Raw genomic sequence first — 26,196 nt, 5'->3', positions numbered from 1 at the left:
TTCTTTTGAAAGGCTTACAAAAAAACTACATTTGAATTGTAATTCCATGCTATTGACAGGACTATTAATTTTAATGAAGTTAGCTTACCATGTTTACAGTATGATAATTGTGATAGAAATGTGAATTTTAGGCACAGAATATTTTTTACAATTGAACAAGGCAGTAGATTATACAAGCTTGGACAGAAAGTTAATAATGACACCAATTTTTTTTTAATGGAATTGTTTAGTACTGTTTTACCATTTGTTTACTATAAAAAGTGTTTATACTGTTTATACTTTCAATTAACAAATTGAAGTCTTGTGAAAGGTTGACAGGATAACTGGCATTAACTGTCAAAATAATTTCAAACTATTGAAGTTAGCTTACAGAATAAACATGTCAATCAACCCATATGATTTTTGCTGTAATATTTTTGTTTTGAAAAGTCACTGTGACTGATAGAAAAGTGATGGTTTTAGCAACATTTTAACCTGTCTGAATGCTAATAATCATTTTGCGTCGGGGGGCGAAGCCTGAACCCCCCACCAGGACTTTGTCCTGGACCTACCGGGGCCTGCGGCCCCTGGACCCTGGCTACTAGGTTTTTCTGATTTCAAAAGTTGGCAGGTATGTAAGTGGGATTGATCTGTGTTTTTGATATATTTCATCCATCCATCCATTTTCTACAGTTTGTCCCTTACGGGGTGGCGAGGGGTGCTCACATTTAATCAAATTGAGATTGTGCAAAATGTCATTTTTTCACATTGCAATTTGTTAGCGTCTATAATTCAAACACACACCAAAAAACCTGAACATGTTACGCAACTTGTGTAACGTTAACTAAATGATAGAAGCAACTCTTCATGCGTGTCGCAATTGGAAAATAAACCTAAAATATATGAATAATTAAAAATATTGTGTTATAAATGTATTTTCTGTCTGATTCCAAACTTTCTTTTTAATTCTTAAGTAAAAGTGTGCTCAGTGTGCCAGAGATGGATAGTAACTTCTGACATTTACTCCATTACATTTACTTAAGTAACTTTTTGAATACATTTTATTTGTCAGAGTAATTTTAATGCGACATACTTTTAACTTAAACTTAAGTATTTTTGTGAAATGTAACTTTTACTTTGTTACATTTAATTTACATTTATTTATGGCATCATTATATTTACTTATAATATTTTCATTATTCCTTACAAAGATACATTCATTTGACCCTTTAGAGCAGGGGTCCCCAAACTACGGCCCGCGGGCCAGATACGGCCCACCAGCATCCCAAATCCGGCCCGCGGGTAGTCCTGAATAAAAATAAAAATACATTTTTTTCAATATTTATTTTGTGTGTTTGTTTTTTATTTGTATTTATTTTCTAATCTGTCCTTTCTCATCCATTCATCAATCAATTTTCTACCCCTTGTTACTGGGTCTTCAGTGACATCATCACGCTCGCGCCGCAAGTGCACGAGGAAAAAAATGGCGAAATCGTTGGGAAAACGTAAAATATACTCAGAGTGTAGAGTTTTTAAACATCAGTGGACATATGACTTTTTTTTTTGTTCAATGTAAGGAAAAGGCAGTGGGTCTAATCTGCAATGAGACAGATTATATACAGTATATATATATATATATATATATAGAGTCGGAATATACGTTACGCCAGAAAAAAACACAGAGGCTATTTCATCCCTACAAGCCTGTTTCGCAGATTTCCCTGCTCTTCAGGGGAGTCTATGTAAACTCCCCTGAAGAGCAGGGAAATCTGCGAAACAGTCTGTGTTTTTTCCTGACCTAACGTATATATACAGTATATATCCCGGCCCCTGGCCAAATTTTTTTAACCCATTGCGGCCCCCGTGTCAAAAAGTTTTGGGACCCCTGCTTTAGAGAGACTTCTTCAAGCGCAGTGGTTCTTAAATCTTTTTACCAAGTACTATCTCAGAAAAAGCAAGTAACATTAAAATATAGTAAAGTAGTAGGCCTAAATACTCTTTAAAAACAAGGCCGAGGTTTTATATATTTTAAATCACCAAAAATTATTCCCGGGCGCGGCACTGCTGCTGCCCACTGCTCCCCTCACCTCCCAGGGGTTGATCAAGGGGATGGGTTAAATGCAGAGGACAAATTTCACCACACCTAGTGTGTGTGTGACAATCATTGGGACTTTAACTTTAACTTATTTAGCAAGTGTATTAGACATTTTTGGCCACTGTAACATTGCGCACACTTTGAACAGTAACACTGTGTTTGAATATAGGAAAATAAAACACTGTACTTTAATCAAGTGATTCTTTGGCGTACCACTAGATTGATTCTCCGTACCAAAGTTTGAGAATCCCTGTTTTAGCGGGAACGGTCACATGACTCTGTTTCACCGTTTGACACCATTTCACCAATCAAACACAGCCTGGCAGTCACATGACCGCACTCAATCTCCACACTGTAAAAAGTGACATGACGTCAGACGATGCAGCGCAACTCTTAATGTTTACTTCACAAACTAGAAAAAAGAACATTAATATAATGTGCTGTCATCTGTGTCAGTAGAAATATTCACATTTCCGCCTATAAGAATTCCACTTCCAACTACAGAAAACATGTTGCTGTAAATTGTAGATGTGTTTGGGTTTTTTATGCTTTCGTTGCGCATATGCTAACATTAGCTTTATTATAACATAAGTGACTGTAAAATGTGAGCTACGGTTATAATGCAAGTACCATTAAAAATAGCTACTAAATCAATGAAAAGTTACTCACCAGTTACTCAGTACTTGGGTTTTTTTTCACTGAATACTTACTGTTACTCAAGTAACTATTTGGATTCTAACCACCTCTGTACATCCGCTATATCCATGCTCAGTGGCCTTGAGGTTAGGTTGTCCGCCCTGAGATCGGTAGGTCGTGAGTTCACACCAAAGACTATAAAAATGGGACCCATTACCTCCCTGCTTGGCACTCAGCATCAAGGGTTGGAATTGGGGGTTAAATCACCAAAATGATTCCCGAGCACGGCCACCGCTGCTGCTCACTGCTCCCCTCACCTCCCAGGGGGTTGAACAAGGGGATGGGTCAAATGCAGAGGGTAATTTCACCACACCTAGTGTGTGTGACTATCAGTGGTACTTTAACTTTAACTATATTTTGCTTATTTAGCAAAACATTTACACCATGACTTTGTACTTTACATGATGTGAAATTAATTTAATGTACAGTACCGTATTTTTCGGATTATACGTCGCAGTTTTTTTCATAGTTTGGCCGGGGGTGCGATTTATACTCTGGAGCGACTTATGTGTGAAATTATTAACACATTACCGTAAAATATCAAATAATATTATTTATCTCACTCACGTAAGAGACTAGGCGTATATCAGCAATCGTCACACACACACACGTCAACCAATAAAAATTTGGCGGGGGCGGGTCATGGCAGAAGTGCATTGTGGAAAAAAAGATGCTACATGCTACGACTTCCGTACCTATGAAAATTGATCATTTCAACATTGGCGGTAACTTATAAAAACTGAGAAGGGCTGAACAAAAATGGCACCGAAAAGGAAATCATATACTGCAGGTTACAAGCTGGAAGTAGTGAAATATGCAGCAGAAAATAAATACAATTTGTATACAATGCGACTTATACTCCAGTGCGACTTATATATGTTTTTTTTCCTTCTTTATTATGCATTTTCGGCCGGTGCGATTTATACTCCGGAACGATTTATACTCCGGAACGATTTATAATCCGAAAAATACGGTAAGTGTGACTTCATTAGTCTTAATAATCAGACAATAAAATAAGGAGTAATCCGAAAGTTGCTCAGTGTTTACAAAGTTTATACAAATAATAGTAAGACCACAAATGTTTTTATTTATTTTTATTATTAAAAAAATTAAATCTGATCAAGAAGGATTTGAAAACAAAATGTTTACCCAGAATGAATTATTCTCTTATTTTTCTTGTTTTATAACATTAAGATTAACATTTTTTTTTTATGCCAGTACCTCTCCAGGTTTGAACCTCACCACTGGTCACAATAGGAATAACCCTCAAAAAAACAACAATATAAAACATTGATAATTGCCACAAGCAAATAGCTTAGACTGTTTATTCAGTCTAATTATAAGTACAAGTGTGCCGCGTCGCAGGAAAGAGGAACTTGTGAAAATTGCTTTTCCTGTCCTGCTGTGCTAAAGGCAGCGGATGCTACATAGATATACTGTAATAAAGTATAAATACACCAAAGAGAGTGAGAGTTCTAATGGACGGGGCCGGTGAACGTTGAGAGGGAGTTCCATAACGGCGATCTGGAGGTTGAGTTCCCATTGGCCCATTCCTGCACACAACATCAACACAATCACAGAGCACAAGCTGCGAGCGAGCCCAGCGTGAAATCGTTTCCTGCACCAGGGCTTCTATTTTCTGCACAGCTTACATCTCCGATTGGTAAAGAAAATGCATTAGCAATTCAATGCGTACAGCTGAAGTTCTCTATAAGGCAACAATTGGTAATAATTTGGCCTGGCAGTGCCAGCTTCCAAATCAGACAGATGGCTAGCTTCTAAGAGAGAGAGAATAGCATCGCTGCTGTTGCTAGGGCGACTGTTCAAAACGTTACAGCTGTGTTTTGGGCAGTGCCTATAGAATACTTCATGCACATGAAAATAATCAGTCGTTGTTTATTTCAAGACTTGATGCTGTTTTTATCACTCAAATTCATGCTTACTCAATCAACTTTTTTAAAAGTCCCAATTGTGCCAAATTTACTTTTTAAAGATGTTCGAACTAACAAATATGTACCCTAGAGCAGTGTTTCCTAACAATAAGGCCCAGTTTGGTTGGGCCGCCAAAAAATATCAGTTTTTCAGCTGTGGTCCGGTACTCAGTTGTAATACACTTTTCCACCACTTGTGGCAGTAATGACACCATCAAACAGAAGAAGTCTGAGTCATAGAGAAGTTTCTTAAGCGCAAAAATGGTGACTAAAGTGGTGAAGCTGTATATTTATTTGCACTTAAATTATATTGACACTTTAGTTAACAAACATTTGCATTGTTAATTTAGTTTATTCATTTTAGCTCAACACAATTGTATGTAAATGTATTTTTCGTCCTATCTTATGCAGTATATTTGGTTAATTTGTTTTTTTTAATTAGCCTGACCTAAGCCTAAGGTTTATGTGTTAAATAAATAATCTTTGTGGTTTACACATGCTTTCATATCATGACAATGTTCTAAACTGAAAGTAGGTTAGATATAATTATTGAATATGAATAAAATCAAGAGTTACTCCAGCCACTCTGTAGTGCAAAATTGACTTTTTAAAGATGTTCGAACTAACAAATATGTACCCTAGAGCAGTGTTTCCTAACAATAAGGCCCAGTTTGGTTGGGCCGCCAAAAAATATCAGTTTTTCAGCTGTGGTCCGGTACTCAGTTGTAATACACTTTTCCACCACTTGTGGCAGTAATGACAACATCCAACAGAAGAAGTCTGAGTCATAGAGAAGTTTCTTAAGCGCAAAAACAGTGACTAAAGTGGTGATTTATTTGCACTTAAATTATATTGACACTTTAGTTAACAAACATTTGCATTGTTTATTTAGTTTATTCATTTAAGCACAACATAATTGTATGTAAATGTATTTTTCGTTCCATCTCATGCAGTATATTTGGTTAATTTTTTTTTTTAATTAGCCTGACCTAAGCCTAAGGTTATATGTGTTAAATAAATAATCTTTGTGAATTACACATGCTTTCATATCATGACAATGTTGTAAACTGAAAGAAGATTAGATATAATTATTGAATATGAATAAAATCAAGAGTCACTCCAGCTACTCTGTAGTGCAAAATTGACTTTTTAAAGATGTTCGAACTAACAAATATGTACCCTAGAGCAGTGTTTCCTAACCATAAGGCCCAATATCGTTGGGCCGCCAAAAAATATCAGTTTTTCAGCTGTGGTCCGGTACTCAGTTGTAATACACTTTTCCACCCCTTGTGGCATGAATGACAACATCCAACAGAAGAAGTCTGAGTCATAGAGAAGTTTCTTAAGCGCAAAAATGGTGACTAAAGTGGTGATTTATTTGCACTTAAATTATATTGACACTTTAGTTAAGAAACATTTGCATTGTTAATTTAGTTTATTCATTTTAGCACAACATAATTGTATGTAAATGTATTTTTCGTCCCATCTTACGCAGTATATTTGGTTAATTAAATTGTTTTAATTAGCCTGACCTAAGCCTAAGGTTTATGTGTTAAATAAAAAATATTTGTGATTTACACATGCTTTCATATCATGACAATGTTGTAAACTGAAAGAAGATTAGATATAATTATTGAATATGAATAAAATCAAGAGTTACTCCAGCCACTCTGTAGTGGAAAAGTTGGGTCCCCTGGTCAAAAAGGTTAGGAACACCTGCCTAATTGTGAGCACCACATTTTTTATTTTATTTTTAGCTAATAGGCTAACCTAGCATGATATCGCTGTCAAAATGTGAGTGTACTGTTAGCGCGGTAGCTCACACAGCTATAGTACATGCTAGTGTCTAGGAGTGTCTTGATCTGATATTGACATTGGATATCGGTCGATATCAGCCAAATAAGATCGGATTATATTGGCCTGCATCTAAAATCTTCGATATAAATTCCGATACAAGCAGTCATGCAGCGTGTTTACTTGTGCAAAGCTGGACAGCCAGTTAACATCTAAATTTCCTCCAACGAGGTTTGTATTTTCATGTGTTTCAGTGAAGTCATTTACAAAATGTAAACATGGTAGGCTATAGGCTCTTAGGAGCTAGCAGCTACACACTAGCTAAGCACACAATAGCACACAAGGCCCACTGGTTGGTGATATTGTATCGTTTTGTTTCAGTCCGCAAAACGTCTTTTTCAGATACACACGCAGCCAAACCGACCCCAACCAGTGAGAGGGATTCTAAGGACAAACTCAATTGGACTTTTATTGTCAGGATCAACTGGTTATCTGAGTATGTGCAAAGGTAGTTACAAAGGTTGGAATAAACCACTAAGCTTATCTAATAATCAGTGTGCAGATGTTGTTGTTGTTGCCAAGTGCAGTTATAGCTGCTGATTAATAATTACCTGGGAGGTGACGCTGGAACATCTGACGGTGAGGTCTGCCGAAACAATGTTATCAGTCCAGTCATCCAATTCTGGAGAAGATCATGTTGGACTCACCAACCACATGGTCCTTGCCATGAACCTGAGTCCAAAACTTTGCTTCCTGTCTACATCATGAAACAAAAGGGTCATTCCTCTCTATTTAAAACATGAATTAACGACTGTAACTCTAATACCTTTTCTTCTTTTCCTCCGCTGCTGCTTTTACTTAAAACAAAACAAAAGACATGAAAATCACACTTAATGTCGCGAACAAAAGTTTGCTAAATCAGACTAGAATTAAGGTTTTTGAATGGCCTTCCCAAAGTCCTGACTTAAACGTGTGGACAATGCTGAAGGACCAAGTCCATATCAGAAAACCAACAAATTTAGATGAACTGCACCAATTTTGTCAAGACGAGTGGTCAAAAATTCAACCAGAAGCTTGTGGATGGCTACCAAAAGCGCCTTATTGCAGTGAAACTTGCCAAGGGACATGTAACCAAATATTAACATTGCTGTATGTATACCTTTGACCCAGCAGATTTGGTCACAATTTCAGTAGACCCATAATAAATTCATAAAAGAACCAAACTTCATGAATGTTTTTTGTGACCAACAAGTATGTGCTCCAATCACTCGATCACAAAAAAATAAGAGTTGTAGACATTATTGGAAAATCAAGACAGCCATGACATTATGTTCTTTACAAGTGTATGTCAATTTTTGATCGCGACTGTAGGTTAAAAAATTAAACAGAGCAGAGGGCGATGGTGAAATACCTTTTTTGTGTAGTGCGAAAGCCACCAGTGCCACTGAGAATAAGAAGAGCACCACAGCAGAGAGAGAGCCCAGAATAAGAGGCCAGTCCACGCCTGGAACATCTACACACACACACACACACGTGACATAGATATATGCTACAGTATGAAGTCTTTGTATTCATGTAATATTACCTGGTGTTGATGATGGTGGAAGACCTGAAACGACAAGACGGTCACTTTTTACATAAAGTGCACATCGCCGATAATATAGGAGGAAACTATACACATAGTTAAGCAAACTACTGAAAAGACTAGTTATTGCTTGTGGATAAAATCACAGCATCTACTAAAAAAAACAATTTATATGCAACAAATATTGCATACGGTGTTGTAAAAAATCTTGTTGCGACACTGTAATTATTGGTGTCCCGATACTACTTCTTCACTTCCAATGCGATACCAATATTGGAGCCTTGCGTATTGGCTAATACCAATATTGATCATATACAATATGGTTATTAGGGCTGTGAATCATTGGGCACCACACAATTTGATTCATGGGGGGGGGTAACGATTCGATTCAGAATTGATTCTCGATTTAAAACGATTTTAATCCAAATCTATACTTTTTTTAATAGCATTGGATGATTGAACAGCTCTTATCAATTTCTCTATTATGTAAATGCAAACTGGTTTTGTTTAATACAATTATACCCCAAAAAATTAATAAAGTGGCTGGGAAGGACAGATTGCAGAGAAATTAAATTAAATTAAACAATATATACATTAAAATGAGATTTTTTGATTTATTTTTTTAATCGATTAAGAATCGTACAAATAATAGCGATTGATCTGAAAATTTGTATTTTTATTAGAGATGTGCGGATAGGCAATTATTTCATCCGCAACCGCATCAGAAAGTCGTCAACCATCCGCCATCCACCTGACCTAACATTTGATCAGAACCGCACCCGCCCGCACCCGCCCGTTGTTATATATCTAATATAGACGATGCAAGGCATTAGTGAGGTTATAAAGCTTTTGCCTGTTAGAGAAAGGAGACTGATCCAATGCAGCACAGACATTCCCGTGCCACGCTGTCACGACCCAGACGCACACCAGTGCGCAATCATATGGGAGCCGCGCTGAGCGCACCTCCAAGCGCGTCTCGCTGCCGGCGACGGCCGGGTATGGGCCTGACGCTCCAGCGCCATCCATTTTCAGGGCTAGTTGATTCGGCAGGTGGGTTGTTACACACTCCTTAGCGGGTTCCAACTTCCATGTCCACCGTCCTGCTGTCTATATCAACCAGGGTGAGCCCCACCCCTTTCGTGAGCGCACTGCGCGCGGAGTGACCCCTGTTACGCGCCCCCGGCAACAGGGGTGGCGGGCAGGTAAGCTGCGCGGGCGGAGCGCGCGGAGTGACCCCTGTTACGAGCCCCCGGCCACGGGGGTGGCGGGCAGGTAAGCTGCTTACCTGCTGCGCGTGACGCCGGCCGCGGCGAAGGCGGACGAGGCGGGGTGTCGGTGCGGTGGGCGCGGTGGTGACCCTGGACGTGCGTCGGGTCCTTCTCGCGGATCGCCTCAGCTACGGCTCCCGGTGGGGCCCTCTCGGGGGAAGGGGCCTCGGTCCCGGAACCCGGCGAGGCGTCCCTTCTCCGCTCCGTAAAAGTGTCCATCTCTTTTTTTTTTTTTCTTCTGTTGTGGCATATGCAGCAGGTGCCTGCTCGTTTTTTGTATGTGGGTAACAACATTTAACTATGTATATATATTTCCGAATTGGTTTAACTGCCACCCGCCTGAATCTATTTAAAATCTAATTTTTTTTTATTTCAACCGCCCGACCCGACCCGACCCGCGGATAAAATCTAATTTTTTTTAATTTCATCCGCCCGATCCGCGGATAATCCGCGGACTCCGCGGTTGTGCCCGCAAACCGCGCATCTCTAATTTTTATACACTCCTAATGGTTATGGTGCTAGTTTATTTCGAACGTCCATACAATTACAGTATGATTTATCACGTTTTCAGTTTCTCATTAAAACCAAGTCCGAAAAGGAGTACGAAAATCTTATTCAACTCTACCGCTTATCGTTTTATAGTAATTTTCAACACATTTGTTTGTACTCAATCTGTAACACAACAGTGAATGAGTAAGTAACTGAAAAAAGGATGTTCTCCAAGAAGGTCTTGAGAGAAAATTACTGAGAAGCACTGCAAGGTTTCTCATTGTATCCCATTGGATTGAGTTTCTTCTTGCTCTGATGTGGGATCTGAGCCGAGGATGTCGTTGTGGCTTGTGCAGCCCTTTGAGACACTTGTGATTATGGGCTATATAAATAAATTTTGATTGATTAAGTTAAGCTCATGATGCAATAAGTTGAATGATTCGGACACATTTGTTCTTACCTCCAAATACTCAATATACAAATATAATTATTTGATAGTTGTTTATATTGACAGATGTGGTGTTTTAGACTGCAATATTGTTCAATTAAGGACACTTATTACGTATGTCTAGCTTGTGTGCTATTGTATGCTTAGCTGTTGGGTAGCTGCTCCTATAAGCCTATAGCCTACCATGTTTACCTTTTGTCAATTACATGACTAAGATACAAGAAAAGACCAACCTTGTGTGCTTACTGGAGGACATCTAGACGTTTACTGGCAGTGCAGCTTTGCACAAGTAAACGTGCTGTTTGTATTGGCGCTTATATTGGATATTATACTTGTGTTGTTGCTGATATCGGACCCAATATATAGGAAAATATATAATGATATATATAATACGCCTGTTCAGTGGCCTTGTGGTTAGAGTGTCCGCCCTGAGATCGGTAGGTCGTGAGCTCAAACCGCGGCCGAGTCATACCAAAGACTATAAAAATGGGACCCATTACCTCCTTCAAGGGTTGGAATTGGGGTTTGAATCACCAAAATGATTCCCGAGCGCGGCTACCGCTGCTGCTCACTGCTCCTCTCACCTCTCAGGGGGTGGAACAGGGGGATGGGTCAAATGCAGAGAGTAATTTCACCACACCTAGTGTGTGTGTGACAATCAGTGGTACTTTAACTTAACTTTATATCAGATCAGTAACACCTAATATTGATATTTTAATACTTTGAGATGTTGTTTATATTCAAATACAAATAGTACAAATTAGTTTTTTAGAAAATCATGAAAAGTGAGGTTTACACAAATATTGCTGTATTTTATTGTATTCATTAATATTGTATTTCATTACTTTTCTTTAGTTTAACTCAGTAAGTTTGGAGTTAAGGAGTTTTAATATAGTTGTATTGGGATTTTAGGATTCAATAAAAAATTATTAAAACTAATTTGAAATTATATATACTGTATATCACATGTATGTACAATTGTATGTAAATATCATAGTATTTAACTGTGAATAATTACATTTCATAATAAAAAAATATCTTGAATGACCTTATCCCTACATACAGTATGTCAGTACCTCTTGAAATAGCCAGGGGGCGGCTGCGTTCAGAATCAGTCCACTTCCCTCCCAAGAGGACGCTGTACTGGCACTGGTAGGAGGCCAACAGTGTGTCCTGCACCGGCACAGGGAACGTGGTCTCATGGCCGGTGGCTTGTACATGATAACTGGAGACAGGAAGTTGACCGTCCAGCAGGTACAGGTTGAACAGCGCACCTGGGTATGCGGGGGACCCCGTGCAGAGCATGTGCCACACCTGCGCGTGTTGCTGGAGACTGAGGGTGGGCACTGGCAGCTTGTCTGAACATAAACAGAGCACAGTTAAGATTAGTCTGCATGACATATGCTGACTAATACATTTCAGAACAATCACCTTTTACTGTGATTCGAACGGCGTTGCTGACACTTGAATTAACCACTTCCTCTCTACTAGTGACCTGGTAGAAGCACGTATACTCGCCGTCCTGACCCTGCTTCATCGGCCCCATGCTGAAGACTCCGGGTTGGGATTCCAAGTTTGATCCCTGGACGGCCTGAGGCTCTCCTCCTGAACCACCCCTCACCAAAAGGAAGGAGGCCTGTTTGTGACCAGACTGTACAAGGCCTGGAGCAGAACAGCTGAAGGACAACATGGCGCCATGGTTAACCACGCCACCTGGGCAATCCACCGATAAGACCGGAGGAGGCAAGGAGGGAATGGCTGACGTTGGGGAAAGACCTGCAGGGGTAAGGCAACTATGAGTATTAGTGGGAACATGTTTTTATTAATTAAGTCATCAGTCCGTTGTTGAACTCCTTATCTTAGATCTGTCTTTCCAACTATTCATTCATTTTCTACATGTCCTATTTGGTATAGTAAGGCATCTGGAGTAGAATTGGCCATTTGACTTGAATCTGATATGAAGAAAATTAACATTTTGATGCACAAATTATGACAACCTATTTCGGATTTCACCCAAAGGGTTTTTTTTTTTTATTCCTTTCTTGGCATAACAAAACAAAATCATGGTGAAATGTTCGCTAGGTTGTGTTAGAAGTTAAATGATAAAAAACATTTTCAGGACAAAATGAATAAAATAAGATTTTGTCAACACCATAGAACTATATGTTTACCTCTGCCAGGATATACTGTATGAAATTGTTGCAGTTAGTTTGTTAGTTAGTTTGTTTGTTTGTTTGTTGGCTTATTCTTTGGCTCATTCGTTGAGTCGTTCGTTCGTTGGCTCATTTGTTTTCTCGTTTGTATGCTTGTTTGTTGGTTCGTTCTTTGGATCTTTCTATTTTGACTTCATTGGTTTATTCGTTCGCTTGTTTGCTGGTTTGTTCATTAGTTTGTTGGTTCATTTTTTGGTTTGTTTGTCAGTTTGTCGGTTCTTTTGATAGTTTTTTCGTTGGTTTGTTCGTTGTTTCGTTGGCTCGTTCGTTTGTCGGTTGTTTCTTTTTTTTTTCTTTCATTGGTTTGTTTGTTGGCCTGTTCATTAGCTTGTTAGTTAATTCTTTGCTTTGTTTGTTGGTTCGTTTGTTTGTGTATAGGTTCATTCAGTAGATTGTTTGTTGGCTCATTTGTTGGTTTGTTCAGTTAGATGGTTGGTTGGTTCGTTCACAAAATAACTCAAAGTTACGGGCTGATTTGATTAAACTTTGAAGAAATATCAGAAATTGGATAAGTAGCAACTGAGGTTTTATTCGGATCGTTTCTGCTACATTACTTTATTTTTACGCTTTTGTGTGTGCATGCTATCAATCAATCAATCAATCAATGTTTATTTATATAGCCCTAAATCACAAGTGTCTCAAAGGGCTGCACAAGCCACAACGACATCCTCGGTACAGAGCCCACATAAGGGCAAGGAAAAACTCACCCCAGTGGGACGTCGATGTGAATGACTATGAGAAACCTTGGAGAGGACCGCATATGTGTCTCCCCCTCCACAGGGGATAGGGGGAGCAGAGGAGAAAGGAAAAGAAATGGCAGATCAACTGCTAGCAGTCCTGCATTGACAAAGAGTGCCAATGACATGAGGGTCTACTTCGTTTCTTTCATTCCGCTATAGCTCAAATATTATCGGTTGAATTTCATCTATCTTTTCAGGAAATGTCAGAAATGACGTATTGCTTTTCTAGTTGATAATGTTTTACAATGTGTTTGCATAGTTTAAGATATTCCAATACTGTTAAATGCATTGCAAAAACATTGAGCCTCCTGACATCAAAAATTACTTTTTTCACTTTTGACACAATGCTGGAGCCTTGAGTATTGGCCGTTAACAATACTAAACCAATGAAATATCAGCACAAATCATACACAGTTGTATTATTATGTATTGTGAAATGTAAAAAAGAAAAAGGCTTTATCAAGTAAAAATACTCAAACAAAAAACAATAGAAGGTATGAAAAACACTAACCTATTTTAACTGGAACAGATTTATGTATCTAATTTAAAGTGTAGTGGTAATTGTATTGCTTCATTTAATAAAGCCAAAAACAAATACGGCAACAAAAGAATATCCCACACTTCACTTTTGTAAAGCAATTCTGTATAGCAGATATGGGCATCTACATATACAAAATGATTTGCCTGAGTGGCTGGACAAGACATGTTTAAGAAAAAAAAAAAGTTTACTGGTAAATGTTTTTTGGCAACACCTATGTTAAACAATAAATAATCTTTAAAGTCTTTAAAATATCATAACGCAATAAGCTGAATGATGCGGACACATTTGTTACTGGATACTTTCAAATATGCTTCTGCATTGGATAATTTGTTTCGGTAAGCAATATGCAACTATCATTATTTTATACTTGTCTATATTGACACATGTCATGTTTTAGACTGCAATATTGTTCAATTAAGGACACTTTACATATGTCTAGCTTGTGTGCAATTGCTTTCTTATAGCTGCTGTGTAGCTGCTAGTTCCAAGTAGCTTATAACGTAACATGTTTACTTTTTGTAAATGACTTCACTAAAATACATATTTATTTAGATGTTTACTGGCTGTCAAGTAAACGCGCTGCAGGACTGCTTGTTTTGAGATTTTACCAATATAATCTGATACTACTTTTTTTGGCTGTTATCAGATCGACATCCGATATCAATATCGAATCAGGACACCCCTGTTTGAAACATGATAGGACAAAATATTTGCTACATTCTAATAAAAACTACAAGCAGGGTTTATTAGCTCATGCTCAAGACTAGATAGGACAGCTCTAGTCTGATGGGATGGTGTGGGATTCAGGTATTTATCCCCTAAATTAGACGCAACACCCCTCCCAGACTAGAGCTGTCCTATCTAGTCTTGAGCATGAACTGATGAGGCGAAATGGTTTCTAGGACAACCTGAACAGTCCAGTTGTGACCCATTCAATATCCTGAGAATAAAATGACCTGGATGAATGACAATCAGTCAGAAGTATACATTTCAGGAAACCACAGCTCCGTTATGGAAAACACAAATATCCACTGCAAAGGACGCTGAATATACTCCCAGACATTCTGCAGACACACCCCAAAATGTAGTTTTTTTATTTGAGAGACATGACAATGGATGTTTTTTTTTTTTTATATGCATTCTAGATATCAAATAAATGCGATCAAAAGTCTGCTTACAATGGAGCCTATGGGAGTTGCGCAATTCCGCCTACAAAGCCCTTAAAAAAACATCCAAACACTTCCATTAAGGTCTTACTGTATATAGACACTATATGTATTAGAGATTTATCGGTCGATATTACCGGCCGATAAATGCTTTAAAATGTAATATCGGAAATTATCGGTATCGTTTTTTTTATTATCGGTATCGTTTTTATTTTTTTTATTATTATTTTTTTTGTTAAATCAACATAAAGAACACAAGATACACTTACAATTAGTGCACCAACCCAAAAAACCTCCCCCATTTACACTCATTCACACAAAAGGGTTGTTTCTTTCTGTTATTAATATTCTGGTTCCTACATTATATATAAATGATAAATGATAAATGGGTTGTACTTGTATAGCGCTTTTCTACCTTCAAGGTACTCAAAGCGCTTTGACACTACTTCCACATTTACCCATTCACACACACATTCACACACTGATGGAGGGAGCTGCCATGCAAGGCGCTAACCAGCACCCATCAGGAGCAAGGGTGAAGTGTCTTGCTCAGGACACAACGGACATGACGAGGTTGGTACTAGGTGGGGATTGAACCAGGGACCCTCGGGTTGCGCACGGCCACTCTTCCACTGCGCCACTCAATATATATCAATACAGTCTGCAAGGGATACAGTCCGTAAGCACACATGATTGTGCGTGCTGCTGGTCTACTAATAGTACTAACCTTTAACAGTTAATTTTACTCATTTTCATTAAATACTAGTTTCTATGTAACTGTTTTTATATTGTTTTACTTTCTTTTTTATTCAACAAAATATTTTTAATTTATTTATCTTATTTTATTTTATTATTTTTAAAAAGGACCTTATCTTCACCATACCTGGTTGTCCAAATTAGGCATAATAATGTGTTAATTCCACGACTGTATATATCGGTATCGGTTGATATCGGTATCGGTTGATATCGGTATCGGTAATTAAAGAGTTGGACAATATCGGATATTGGCAAAAAGCCATTATCGGTATTAAGTATGTATGTCATTTAGTAACGGGCACATTCATAATAATTTTAAACACATGCGTAGAATAATTTCAAAAACGCATCATAACGTTTGCTTTTTTTTCTTCATTACTGATTATTACTCACTGAAGACTTTATGAGAGCCAACAAACATAATAAAACATCACTTACTGTTCAAGGTCTGCTGTCATTAGGATGCCGAGTCACCAACTGCTAGGATGTTGATATATTCCCATTTAGGTGAAGAATGTCTCATAATCCTCACAAAGAAACGGGTTGGGAGAGCGGGGGTAACAAGCGCTTATCGTGTCCTAAATGGCAGTCAAAGTGTACCAACTTGTCTGAATACCTACTCAGATTTCTTCTGTCCAGGTGAGACGTATGATTTATGATCTAGAAAAACTTACAGGGAGCAAGGAAGCGAGGAAGCAGCACACCACTCGATGATATAAACATGGGGACACAGGAAGTGATTACGACGCCGCTATAAATAGTTTGTCTGCGTAAGCAATAACAATATAACTAATACTTACGTAATATTCAAGTCATGAAATGTAAATTGAGTATCGTTGGGGGGTTTTGAATGGTTATTTATTGGGTTTTATGGGTGAAATAGTGGCGTTCCTATTGGCTCCGCTATAAGCTGACTTTTATTTACATTTATTTATTATTTAGAATGCATAAAAAAAAATCCATCCATCGTCATGTCTTTCGTAGTGATTGTGAACGATAGGCAAAATTCCCCCCAAAAGTGCAGTTCCCCTTGTGTTAAGGTCTCTTCCCAGAAGAGTGGACTTTGTATTGACCGTTATACACCCACATTATGTTTCAGTTACTCCTAGTTACCATTTAGCATAGTAGCATGGTGAGGCGGTTTCACCACAAACCTGCTGTAGCTGTCAGCAGCACGCCTTGTGTTTGATCTTGTGTGTGGGCGGGAGCTTTCTATACACAAAATGCAGGATGTGACAACTGCGACACACACACACACACACACACACACACACACACACCCACAGCGCAGAGGACAATGAGAAATTGCAGGGAGCACCTGCATGCAGCCAGGGCGGATGGGAGTGTTTATTATTTGATGCCAAATGTGCAGTACAATCAGTGCAGATTGTTTAGTTTTTTTTTTGTTTTTTTTAAAGTGATGCCTCAGCTGCTCAATGGTGTGATGTTTGGGGTAAAGTGTCAGACTTTTCCAAAAAATAAATCTTAAAGGCACACTCACCTCTTGGGTGCTCTATAAAATATGGACTATAAGCACTATAGAGTCCTTGCAGGTTCCTGTACAAACAGCAAAGTACCGGTAATTCAGGTTTTGGTCCCTTCTTGAGTTGCACGGTGAAGTGAACCTCCTCTGAAGGAGACTCTAACTCCTTTGAGGCCACCTTTAAAGACTGAAGAGAGAAACACAATCAAGTAGAGTCCAGTGGAGGCCCACACATGACACGTTAGAAACAAAAAACCTCTCCGGATCGGCTGTGCAGCAAGAAGAAAACTCCGCTTTGGCCTTCTGGGGCCCGACAGACCAGGACCACTGAGTCCTTGGACCAGGAATGAACAGTGAGTTTCGGCGCCGGCAGATCGGGAGAAGAAGTTGACGCCGGCAGCCCTTCTAGGTAAAATAAGGGGATGTAACACAACAGCAATCAGTTTCACAAGTCGTCTTTGAGGCTGCATATGTAAACGCGATGCACAGCAAAGTGAAGCGCTGCTTACCCCATAGCGTTAAGAAAATGAGCAGCGGTATCCAAAGCGATTGTCCACCTGACCCAAAGTGCATCTTAGATTGACTCAAGAAGAAGAATGCTGGTTGAAGCTGCCGCAAGCAAGAAGAGTTCTCTCTCCTTCTCTTCCTCTCTCTGATTTCTTAATACATATGACATCCTCTTGAAGAGTAGAAGAGCAGGGGGGAAGGCTGTAAACACACTTCCTTTTATGGAATCCACCACAAGTCGGATGCATGATATAACACATGCAACACATATCGACAGCGGGTTTCTCAACATCAATGGCTTTAATTGAAATAACGGAAGAGATCACAAATCCAGTAGATATTAAAAAAATGTGTTGCTACAGTGTTTATGGATTTAACAAAAGCATTTGACACAATTAATCACTGTGTCTTAATAAACAAATTATAACGGTATGGCATCAGAGGGGCAGCACGGTAGGACAGGGGTTAGTGCATGTGCCTCACAATACGAAGATCCTGAGTAGTTTGGAGTTCAATCCCGGGCTCGGGATCTTTCTGTGTGGAGTTTGCATGTTCTCCCCGTGACTGTGTGGGTTCCCTCCGGGTACTCCGGCTTCCTCCCACCTCCAAAAACATGCACCTGAGGATAGGTTGATTGGCAACACTAAATTGGCCCTAGTGTGTGAATGTGAGTGTGAATGTCAGAATAGAATAGACTTTATTGTCATTATATTTGCATATAACGAGATTAAGGACTCCAATTTAAGGTACGGTAGTGGGAACAGATATGGGGTAAAAATAATCCATCCATTCATCCATTTTCTACCGCTTATTCCCTTTTGGGGTCGCGGGGGGCGCTGGAGCCTATCTCAGCTACAATCGGGCGGAAGGCGGGGTACACCCTGGACAAGTCGCCACCTCATCGCAGGGCCAACACAGATAGACAGACAACATTCACACTCACATTCACACACTAGGGCCAATTTAGTGTTGCCAATCAACCTATCCCCGGGTGCATGTTTTTGGAAGTGGGAGGAAGCCGGAGTACCCGGAGGGAACCCACCAGTGACGTGCGGTGAGGTTGATGGCTGGTGAGGCACTGACTTCATCACAGTCAGATTTACAAACATATGAACCCTAAAGAGTATCTTATTCACCATTTAATTGGCAGCAGTTAACGGGTTATGTTTAAAAGCTCATACCTAGTGGTTAGAGTGTCCGCCCTGAGATCGGTAGGTTGTGAGTTCAAACCCCGGCCGAGTCATACCAAAGACTATAAAAAAAATGGGACCCATTGCCTCCCTGCTTGGCACTCAGTATCAAGGGTTGGAATTGGGGGTTAAATCACCAAAATGATTCCCGGGCGCAGCCACTGCTGCTGCCCACTGCTCCCCTCACCTCCCAGGGGGTGATCAAGGGTGATGGGTCAAATGCAGAGAATAATTTCGCCACACCTAGTGTGTGTGTGACAATCATTGGTACTTTAACTTTAACTTTAACTTTAACTTTAACCAGCATTCTTCCCTGCTTGGCACTCAGCATCAAGGGTTGGAATTGGGGGTTAAATCACCAAAAATGATTCCCAGGCGCGGCGCCGCTGCTGCCCACTGCTCCCCTCACCTCCCAGGGAGTGATCAAGGGGATGGGTCAAATGCAGAGGACAAATTTCATTACACCTAGTGTGTGTGTGTGACAATCATTGGTACTTTAACTTAACTTTAACTTTACACATACAAACTGTAGCACACAAAAAAGCACATTTAATAAAAAAAAACGTTATTATGGTCTTACCTTTACTTAGAAATTAAGTCCATGCACTGCAACTAAAGCCCTCACTTAAACTTTCCACGTGCAAGATTGAATCTATTTAAAAAAGTGTAACCGAGGGTTTATAAATGTCGCCTATACTGTATGAAACTACAAAATAACAAACACGGAGGCTCCAGTTTACACGAGGACCACTTTATTTACATTCTTTCAAAAACCTCCGCAACGTGACATCACTTCCGCTCTTAGCGCCTTCAAAATAAGAGCTCAAGGCATATACTGTATAACAGCGCATAACAGGAACTTAACATCACAAAGAGGAAAGCCCATGAAAATAGGTTACAAAAGTTATTTAATAAGAAGCCAAAAAGTGCAAAAACAATAATGTTCATGTTGGAGGAGTTGTGAATTAGGTACACCTGCAGTCTGCAGGTGTATCTGCACAGCAGGCCAGCAGTTAGCCGAGTCATTGCGCAATCCATGTTGCGGCACTGAGTGACGTGCCTCAATTGGCTGCTGTTCACCGCACCGTCTCTTCTCAGTATTTGAACGGCAAATGTGAAAATTCAGCGATTTTGAATAAAAATACTAAAACTGGTGAAGTTAAATGGAAAATAACGTTATAGTATAATCACTGGATACATATAACAATTTAATTTTTTTTTCTTTCTTTTTACATTTTTTTTCTTTCCATGATGGCAGGTGAGGCCCTGCCTCTAGTGACTGCACGTCACTGGAACCAACGCAGTCACGGGGAGAACATACAAACTCCACACAGAAAGATCCCGAGCCCGGGATTGAACCCAAGACTACTCAGGACCTTCGTATTGTGACCCCAAAAAGGACAAGCGGTACAAAATGGATGGATGGCATAGGAGGGTTTGTCTTGAACTGGGTAAGAAGCTACTTAACCAACAGGAAGCAATATGTGAAGATAGGCAAACACACTTCCACAGAGCTGAAAATATCTTGTGGCGTACCTCAGGGATCAATACTGGGACCAAAATTGTTCAATCTCTATATAAATTACATTTGTAAAGTTACAAAGGACTTAAAGTTAGTATTGTTTGCAGATGATGCAACTGCATTTTGTTCAGGAGAGAACACACAGAAGATAATACAAATAATAACAGATTAAATGAACAAATTAAAAAGATGGTTTGACAAAAACAGACTATGTTTGAATCTCAGTAAGACTAAATTAATGCTATTTGGTAACAGTAGAAGAGAAAGTCAAACACAAATACAGATAGACGGAGTAAATATTGAAAGGGTAAAAGAAAACACATTTTTTGGTGTAATAATAGATGATAAAATGAATTGGAAATCTCATTTAAAAAATATACAACATAAAGCAGCAAGAAACACGTCAATAATGAATAAAGCAAAACATGTTCTAGACCAAAAATCACTTCATATTCTCTACTGCTCGCTAGTGTTGCCATATCTGAGTTATTGTGTAGAAATATGGGGAAACAACTACAAAAGTACACTTCATTCAATACTCAGTGGCCTAGTGGTTAGAGTGTCCGCCCTGAGATCGGTAGGTTGTGAGTTCAAACCCCGGCCGAGTCATACCAAAGACTATAAAAATGGGACCCATTACCTCCCTGCTTGGCACTCAGCATCAAGGGTTGGAATTGGGGGTTAAATCACCAAAAATGATTCCCGGGCGAGGCACCGCTGCTGCCCACTGCTCCCCTCACCTCCCAGGGGGTGATCAAGGGGATGGGTCAAATGCAGAGGACAAATTTCACCACACCTAGTGTGTGTGTGACAATCATTGGGACTTTAACTTTAACTTTAACAGTGTTACAAAAAAAATCAGTTAGAATAATATATAATGCTGGATATAGAGAACATACAAACCCTTTATTTATTGAATCAAAAATGCTGAAATTCCACGACATAGTGAATTTGCAAGCAAAAATTATACACAAAGCAAACTATAACCTGCTACCCAAGAATATACAACTATTCTTCTCAAAAAAAGAGGAGAAATATAATCTTAGAGAAAAATTTTATTTAAAACATTTGTACGCATTTACAACACTTAAGACCTTCAGTATATCAGTATGTGGAATTAAATTATGGAATGGATTAAGCAAAGAAATCAAACAATGTACTAATATGAGCCACTTCAAGAAACTCTTCAAACTTAAAGTGTTTACAAAGTACAAAGAAGAAGAACCATGATAAACATTCTGAATTTATTTCATCCATCCATTCATTTTCAAGATAATCTTAACTTACTTCACCGAGTATCATTTATTTATTTTTATTGTGATTACTTATGGAGTATATTGTGAATAAATTGAGAACAGGAAGTGAACAAAAGTTTTAGCAACTGTTATGTAAAGGAAAAGGGGTAGGATTAAATAAGCTCTGCTTCTTCCTACTCCTTTTCGAACATGTTGTATAGAGAAACTGTAAATTGTGATGTATCATGTTGTATGCTTGCATGTTCCAAATAAACTCAAACTCAAGAGCCGGAGATTCAAGAAATACACGGCACTCTTAAACCATGTAAAAAATGATCCAGGGAGGGTGACCTTAAACGATAGTTTAGTGTGGCTGAAACGGGGCTTAGGCTAAATATTTATTCGTTTAAGGGGTTATCCGGCTTAGTGTAGACATGGCTTAATAAGAATTGTGAATGATAGGCAAAATTCCCCCTTAAGGTTTCAAGTCTAGAGGGCTCCCATAATTTGGTGACCACAGATGACGCGCTAGCTGTCCAAAGTCGGGACCCAGGGTGGACCACTCATCTGTGCATCAGTTGGGGACGTTTTTGATTGATTGATTGATTGAAACTTGTATTAGTACATTGCACAGTACAGTACATATTCCGTACAATTGACCACTAAATGGTAACACCCCAATAAGTTTTTCAACTTGTTTAAGTCGGGGTCCACGTAAATCAATTCATGGTACGTCTCTGCGCTGCTGACCTGTCTCCGCTCAAGATGATCTCCTGCTGGCCCTACTATGGACTGGACTCCCACTATTGTGTTAGAGCCACTAGAAAGAGGTTCCGCAGCCTCCGAAGCAGAACCTCCAGGTTCTGTAACAGCTTCTTCCCTCAGGCCGTAAGACTCTTGAACGCATCATAATTAAATTATCCCCTCAACTCCCCCCAAAATGGATTAACTCGCTGGAATAAAAAAGACAATATAACATACATCCATAAACGGGGAAGCATGTGAAAAAGTGCAATATATTTACTTGTACAGTAACCAATTTATTTATTTATATATGCACCTTATTGCTTTTTTATCCTGCACTACCATGAGCTTATGTAACGGAATGTTGTTCTTATCTGTACTGTAAAGTTCAAATTTGAATGACAATAAAAAGGAAGTCTAAGTCTAAGTCTAAGTCTATGGACTGGACTCTCACAATATTATGCTAGATCCACACGACGTCCATTGCACCGGTCGCCAGGGGTGGGGGTCCCCACATCTGCGGTCCTCTCCAAGGTTTCTCATTGTCATCCCATTGGGTTGAGTTTTTTCTTGCCCTGATGTGGGATCTGAGCCGAGGATGTCGTTGTGGCTTGTGCAGCCCTTTGAGACACTCGTGATTTAGGGCTATATAAGTAAACATTGATTGATTGATTGATTGATTGATAATGGTAAAACCTGTATTCGGAATGTTGTTGACAGCTTTTATGCCTTATCTACAAACTTATTCAATGTTTTATTCCTTGTTGAAGCGCATTCACCACGGTCAGGCCAGGAAGCGGTTAATAGCAATAAAGTGGTGGGAATTGTTTTTGGTGAGTTATTTTGCCGATTTCATTTTGCTCAAACGCTATCTTTTTTCTTTCGTTATATTATGTGTCCCTTGTTGTTTCTTGAATATAATATTCATGATCGACAAATTAAAGGCACAAATCACACAATCGTTCCTTTAGTCCAGTGGTCCCCAACCTTTTTGTAGCTGCGGACCGTTTTTTTTTTGTGTGTCATAAAGAAATACAATCATGTGTGCTTACGGACTGTATCCCTGCAGACTGTATTGATATATATTGATATATAATGTTGGAACCAGAAATATTAATAACAGAAAGAAACAACCCTTTTGTGTGAATGAGTGTGAATGAGTGTAAATGGGGGAGGGAGGTTTTTTGGGTTGGTGCACTAATTGGAAGTGTGTCTTGTGTTTTTTATATTGATTTAATTGAAAAACATTTTTTTATTTTTTATTTTTTTATTTATTTTTTTATTTATTTATTTTTATTTTTTATTGTGCGGCCTGGTACCAATCGATCCACGTATCGGTGGTTGGGGACCACTGCTTTAGTCCACGCGCACACCGGAAGCGTCCTGGAGGGTCACGCGCATCTCTATGCGGAAGTCAGACGTAAACAATTAGCTTAGTGATGGACGCGAGAGAAGGAGCGTCTTTTGTCGTTCCTGAAGAAACTCTAGAAGTATTTTGGACTCGTCTGGCCACACTCACTTGTCAGAATGTAATGTTTACTGCTCAATTTGGACCATGAGGAAAGAAGTAAGAAACTTCTAATTCTAATTGTTTTCTAAAATAATGCTTGTGTCACACTCTGTAAGTTACTTCCCTGGCTCGTAAAATGTATTTATAAGCAGTTTAGTTTGGACCCACACGCTGTTAAAACGCAGTGAAATGTTGTTTAATTAACTTTTTACTGCGGTAATGGTAACAACAGACTCCGTAATTTGACTTTAGGGCCTATGCTTTGTTATATTGCTTCTATACATACTGTAAATGTACAGTAAAGGGAAGTAATTAATATTGTTCAATGCAAAATGCAGTAAATGCACCACTTTGCAAATATCATCATCACCGACATCCCTTATGTGAGACAAGAACAGGTGTCTTTGTCTTTTCTGTACATTATAAATAGTGAACAACTGCTAGTAAGAGGCAGCTAACAATGCAGTTAATCAGGATACAATATATTTTGCTTATAAAGCGCTCTAAAACCTTCAATACTGTTCAAGCTGCAAATATGTATGTAATTTAACAGGCACATTCATGATAACATGTAATAGTTACAGTATTTTGCTCACTTTTAAGGGGACCGGTTATGCAAAACCAAGGTTTATCATCTATTGGTACCTGTTTTTGTGTATTTTGACCTGCATAAGTCCCGAAATTTTTAAATCAAGCCATGGAGGTATGGTGGATATATTTATACAATAATCTTGCCTTCCATACCTACACACTAAAAAATGCTGGGTTATTTTTGATAACCCAATTTATGAGTTGCGAGTGTTGGGTGACATTTTTGAATTATTTTTACGAAGGGCAATCCATTTTTTGGGTTATAAGGGTTTTATTTTAACTACATTTCTGGGTTTTCATTACTATGAACTAGAGATGTCCGATTATGGCTTTTTTGCCAATATCCGATATTCCGATATTGTCCAACTCTAAATTACCGATTCCGATATCAACCGATACCGATATATACAGTCGTGGAATTAACACATTATTATGCCTAATTTTGTTGTGATGCCCCACTGGATGCAATGTAACAAGGTTTTCCAAAATAAATCAACTCAAGTTATGGGGAAAAAATGCCAACATGGCACGGGGGGTGTATATTGTAGCGTAGCGTCCCGGAAGAGTTTGTGCTGCAAGGGGTTCTGGGTATTTGTTCTGTTGTGTTTATGTTGTGTTACGCTGCGGATCTTCTCCCGAAATGTGTTTGTCATTCTTGTTTGGTGTGGGTTCACATTGTGGCGCATATTTGTAGCAGTGTTAAAGTTGTTTATACGGCCAACCTCAGTGTGACCTGTATGGCTCTTGACCAAGTATGCCTTGCATTTACTTGTGTGTGTGAAAAGCCGTAGGTATTATGTGATTGGGCCGGCACGCAAAGGCAGTGCCTTTAAGGTTTATTGGCGCTCTGTACTTCTCCCTACGTCCGTGTACCACTCCGTACAGCTTTTTGAAACCGATACCGATAATTTCCGATATTACATTTTGAAGCATGTATTGGCCGATAATTTCGGCAGCCCGATATTATCGGACATCTCTACTATGAACCATTTTTGTAATGCATTTTTGGGTAAAAGGCTTTTTTTTTATTAAAAAGGTGCTTTTTTTCTTGAAGGAAATTTTATTAAGGATTAATCTCATTAACATTATTTACAATCACACATCTTGTGTACATGCAAATATTACACAGCATGCTGTATAGAACTACTATGACCATACACAGCAATTATTGTAAAAAAAATAAATAATAATAATTCACTCATATCTTGCTTTTGAGTATATTTTAATGGAATAAAAATAATTTTGATCAGTAGTCGGGAAGGAGTTGGACAAACCAGCAGTAAAACTTGTAATTTTTAACCAACTATTGGGTCAAGGAGCGCAGCACAAATTGCGCAACCCAATAGTTGGGTTTGGAATAACCCAACATTGTAGTGAGCATAACTCAGCATTTGTGTTAAATAAATTCAACCCAATAGTTGGGTTATGAATCAACCAACATTGAGTTAGCATGAATCAACTTTTGGGTTAAATAATTCAACCCAATAGTTGGTTGGGAATAACCCAACATGAAGTTATCATAACTTAACTTTTTGGTTAAATAATTCAAGGCAAAAGTTGGGTTGAAAATATTTACCCAAAATGTTGAGTTAAAATAACTCAGATAAGGGGTTTGTCCTCTTCTGAACCAGCAGTTGGCTTAAAATTAGATTGTTTTTTTACCCAATATTTTTTAGTGCGTACCCCAAATGAATTGTTTGGAATTTGCATAGC

General features: G+C 38.8%; 2 protein-coding genes across 5 annotated transcripts in view; one reads left to right on the top strand and one right to left on the bottom strand.

Moving 5' to 3' along the window:
- Positions 1-3,849: 3,849 nt before the first annotated feature.
- Positions 3,850-17,827, bottom strand: LOC133621604 (uncharacterized). Its single transcript, XM_061983755.1, has 11 exons — positions 17,694-17,827; positions 17,441-17,589; positions 17,203-17,371; positions 11,717-12,061; positions 11,362-11,643; positions 8,081-8,104; positions 7,907-8,008; positions 7,322-7,352; positions 7,203-7,252; positions 7,107-7,141; positions 3,850-4,323 (listed from the first exon to the last, which is right to left on the bottom strand). The coding sequence occupies exons 1-11, from the start codon at positions 17,755-17,757 to the stop codon at positions 4,246-4,248; spliced, it is 1,329 nt and encodes a 442-aa protein (XP_061839739.1). The 5' UTR covers positions 17,758-17,827; the 3' UTR covers positions 3,850-4,245.
- rab11fip4b (RAB11 family interacting protein 4 (class II) b) overlaps positions 11,935-26,196 on the top strand; it is a 102,645-nt gene continuing 88,383 nt past the window's right edge. For 2 of the 4 annotated variants that reach the window (XM_061983752.1, XM_061983749.1), the window contains exons 1-2: positions 11,935-12,069; positions 20,140-20,332. The gene's annotated coding sequence lies outside the window, so the exon portion shown is untranslated. Of the gene's footprint in view, positions 12,070-20,139; positions 20,333-23,807; positions 23,950-26,196 lie in introns of those variants that run through there. The other 2 variants (XM_061983750.1, XM_061983753.1) reach the window with 2 other exon arrangements.

This window comes from Nerophis lumbriciformis, linkage group LG25 (genome assembly GCF_033978685.3).
Source record: "Nerophis lumbriciformis linkage group LG25, RoL_Nlum_v2.1, whole genome shotgun sequence".
Taxonomy (NCBI): domain Eukaryota; kingdom Metazoa; phylum Chordata; class Actinopteri; order Syngnathiformes; family Syngnathidae; genus Nerophis; species Nerophis lumbriciformis.
Note: the sequence above shows the minus strand (reverse complement) of the source record. Positions and strands in the feature narration are given on the sequence as shown.

Excerpts from the sequence above, each read along its gene's own strand:
- LOC133621604 (XM_061983755.1), bottom strand. The coding sequence starts at position 17,757 with ATGCACTTTGGGTCAGGTGGACAATCGCTTTGGATACCGCTGCTCATT. Across the intron at positions 12,062-17,202 it reads TTTTATAGAGCACCCAAGAG|GTCTTTCCCCAACGTCAGCC; the intron begins GTGAGTGTGCCT and ends TTACCCCTGCAG. Across the intron at positions 7,253-7,321 it reads GCGGAGGAAAAGAAGAAAAG|ACAGGAAGCAAAGTTTTGGA; the intron begins GTATTAGAGTTA and ends TTCATGATGTAG.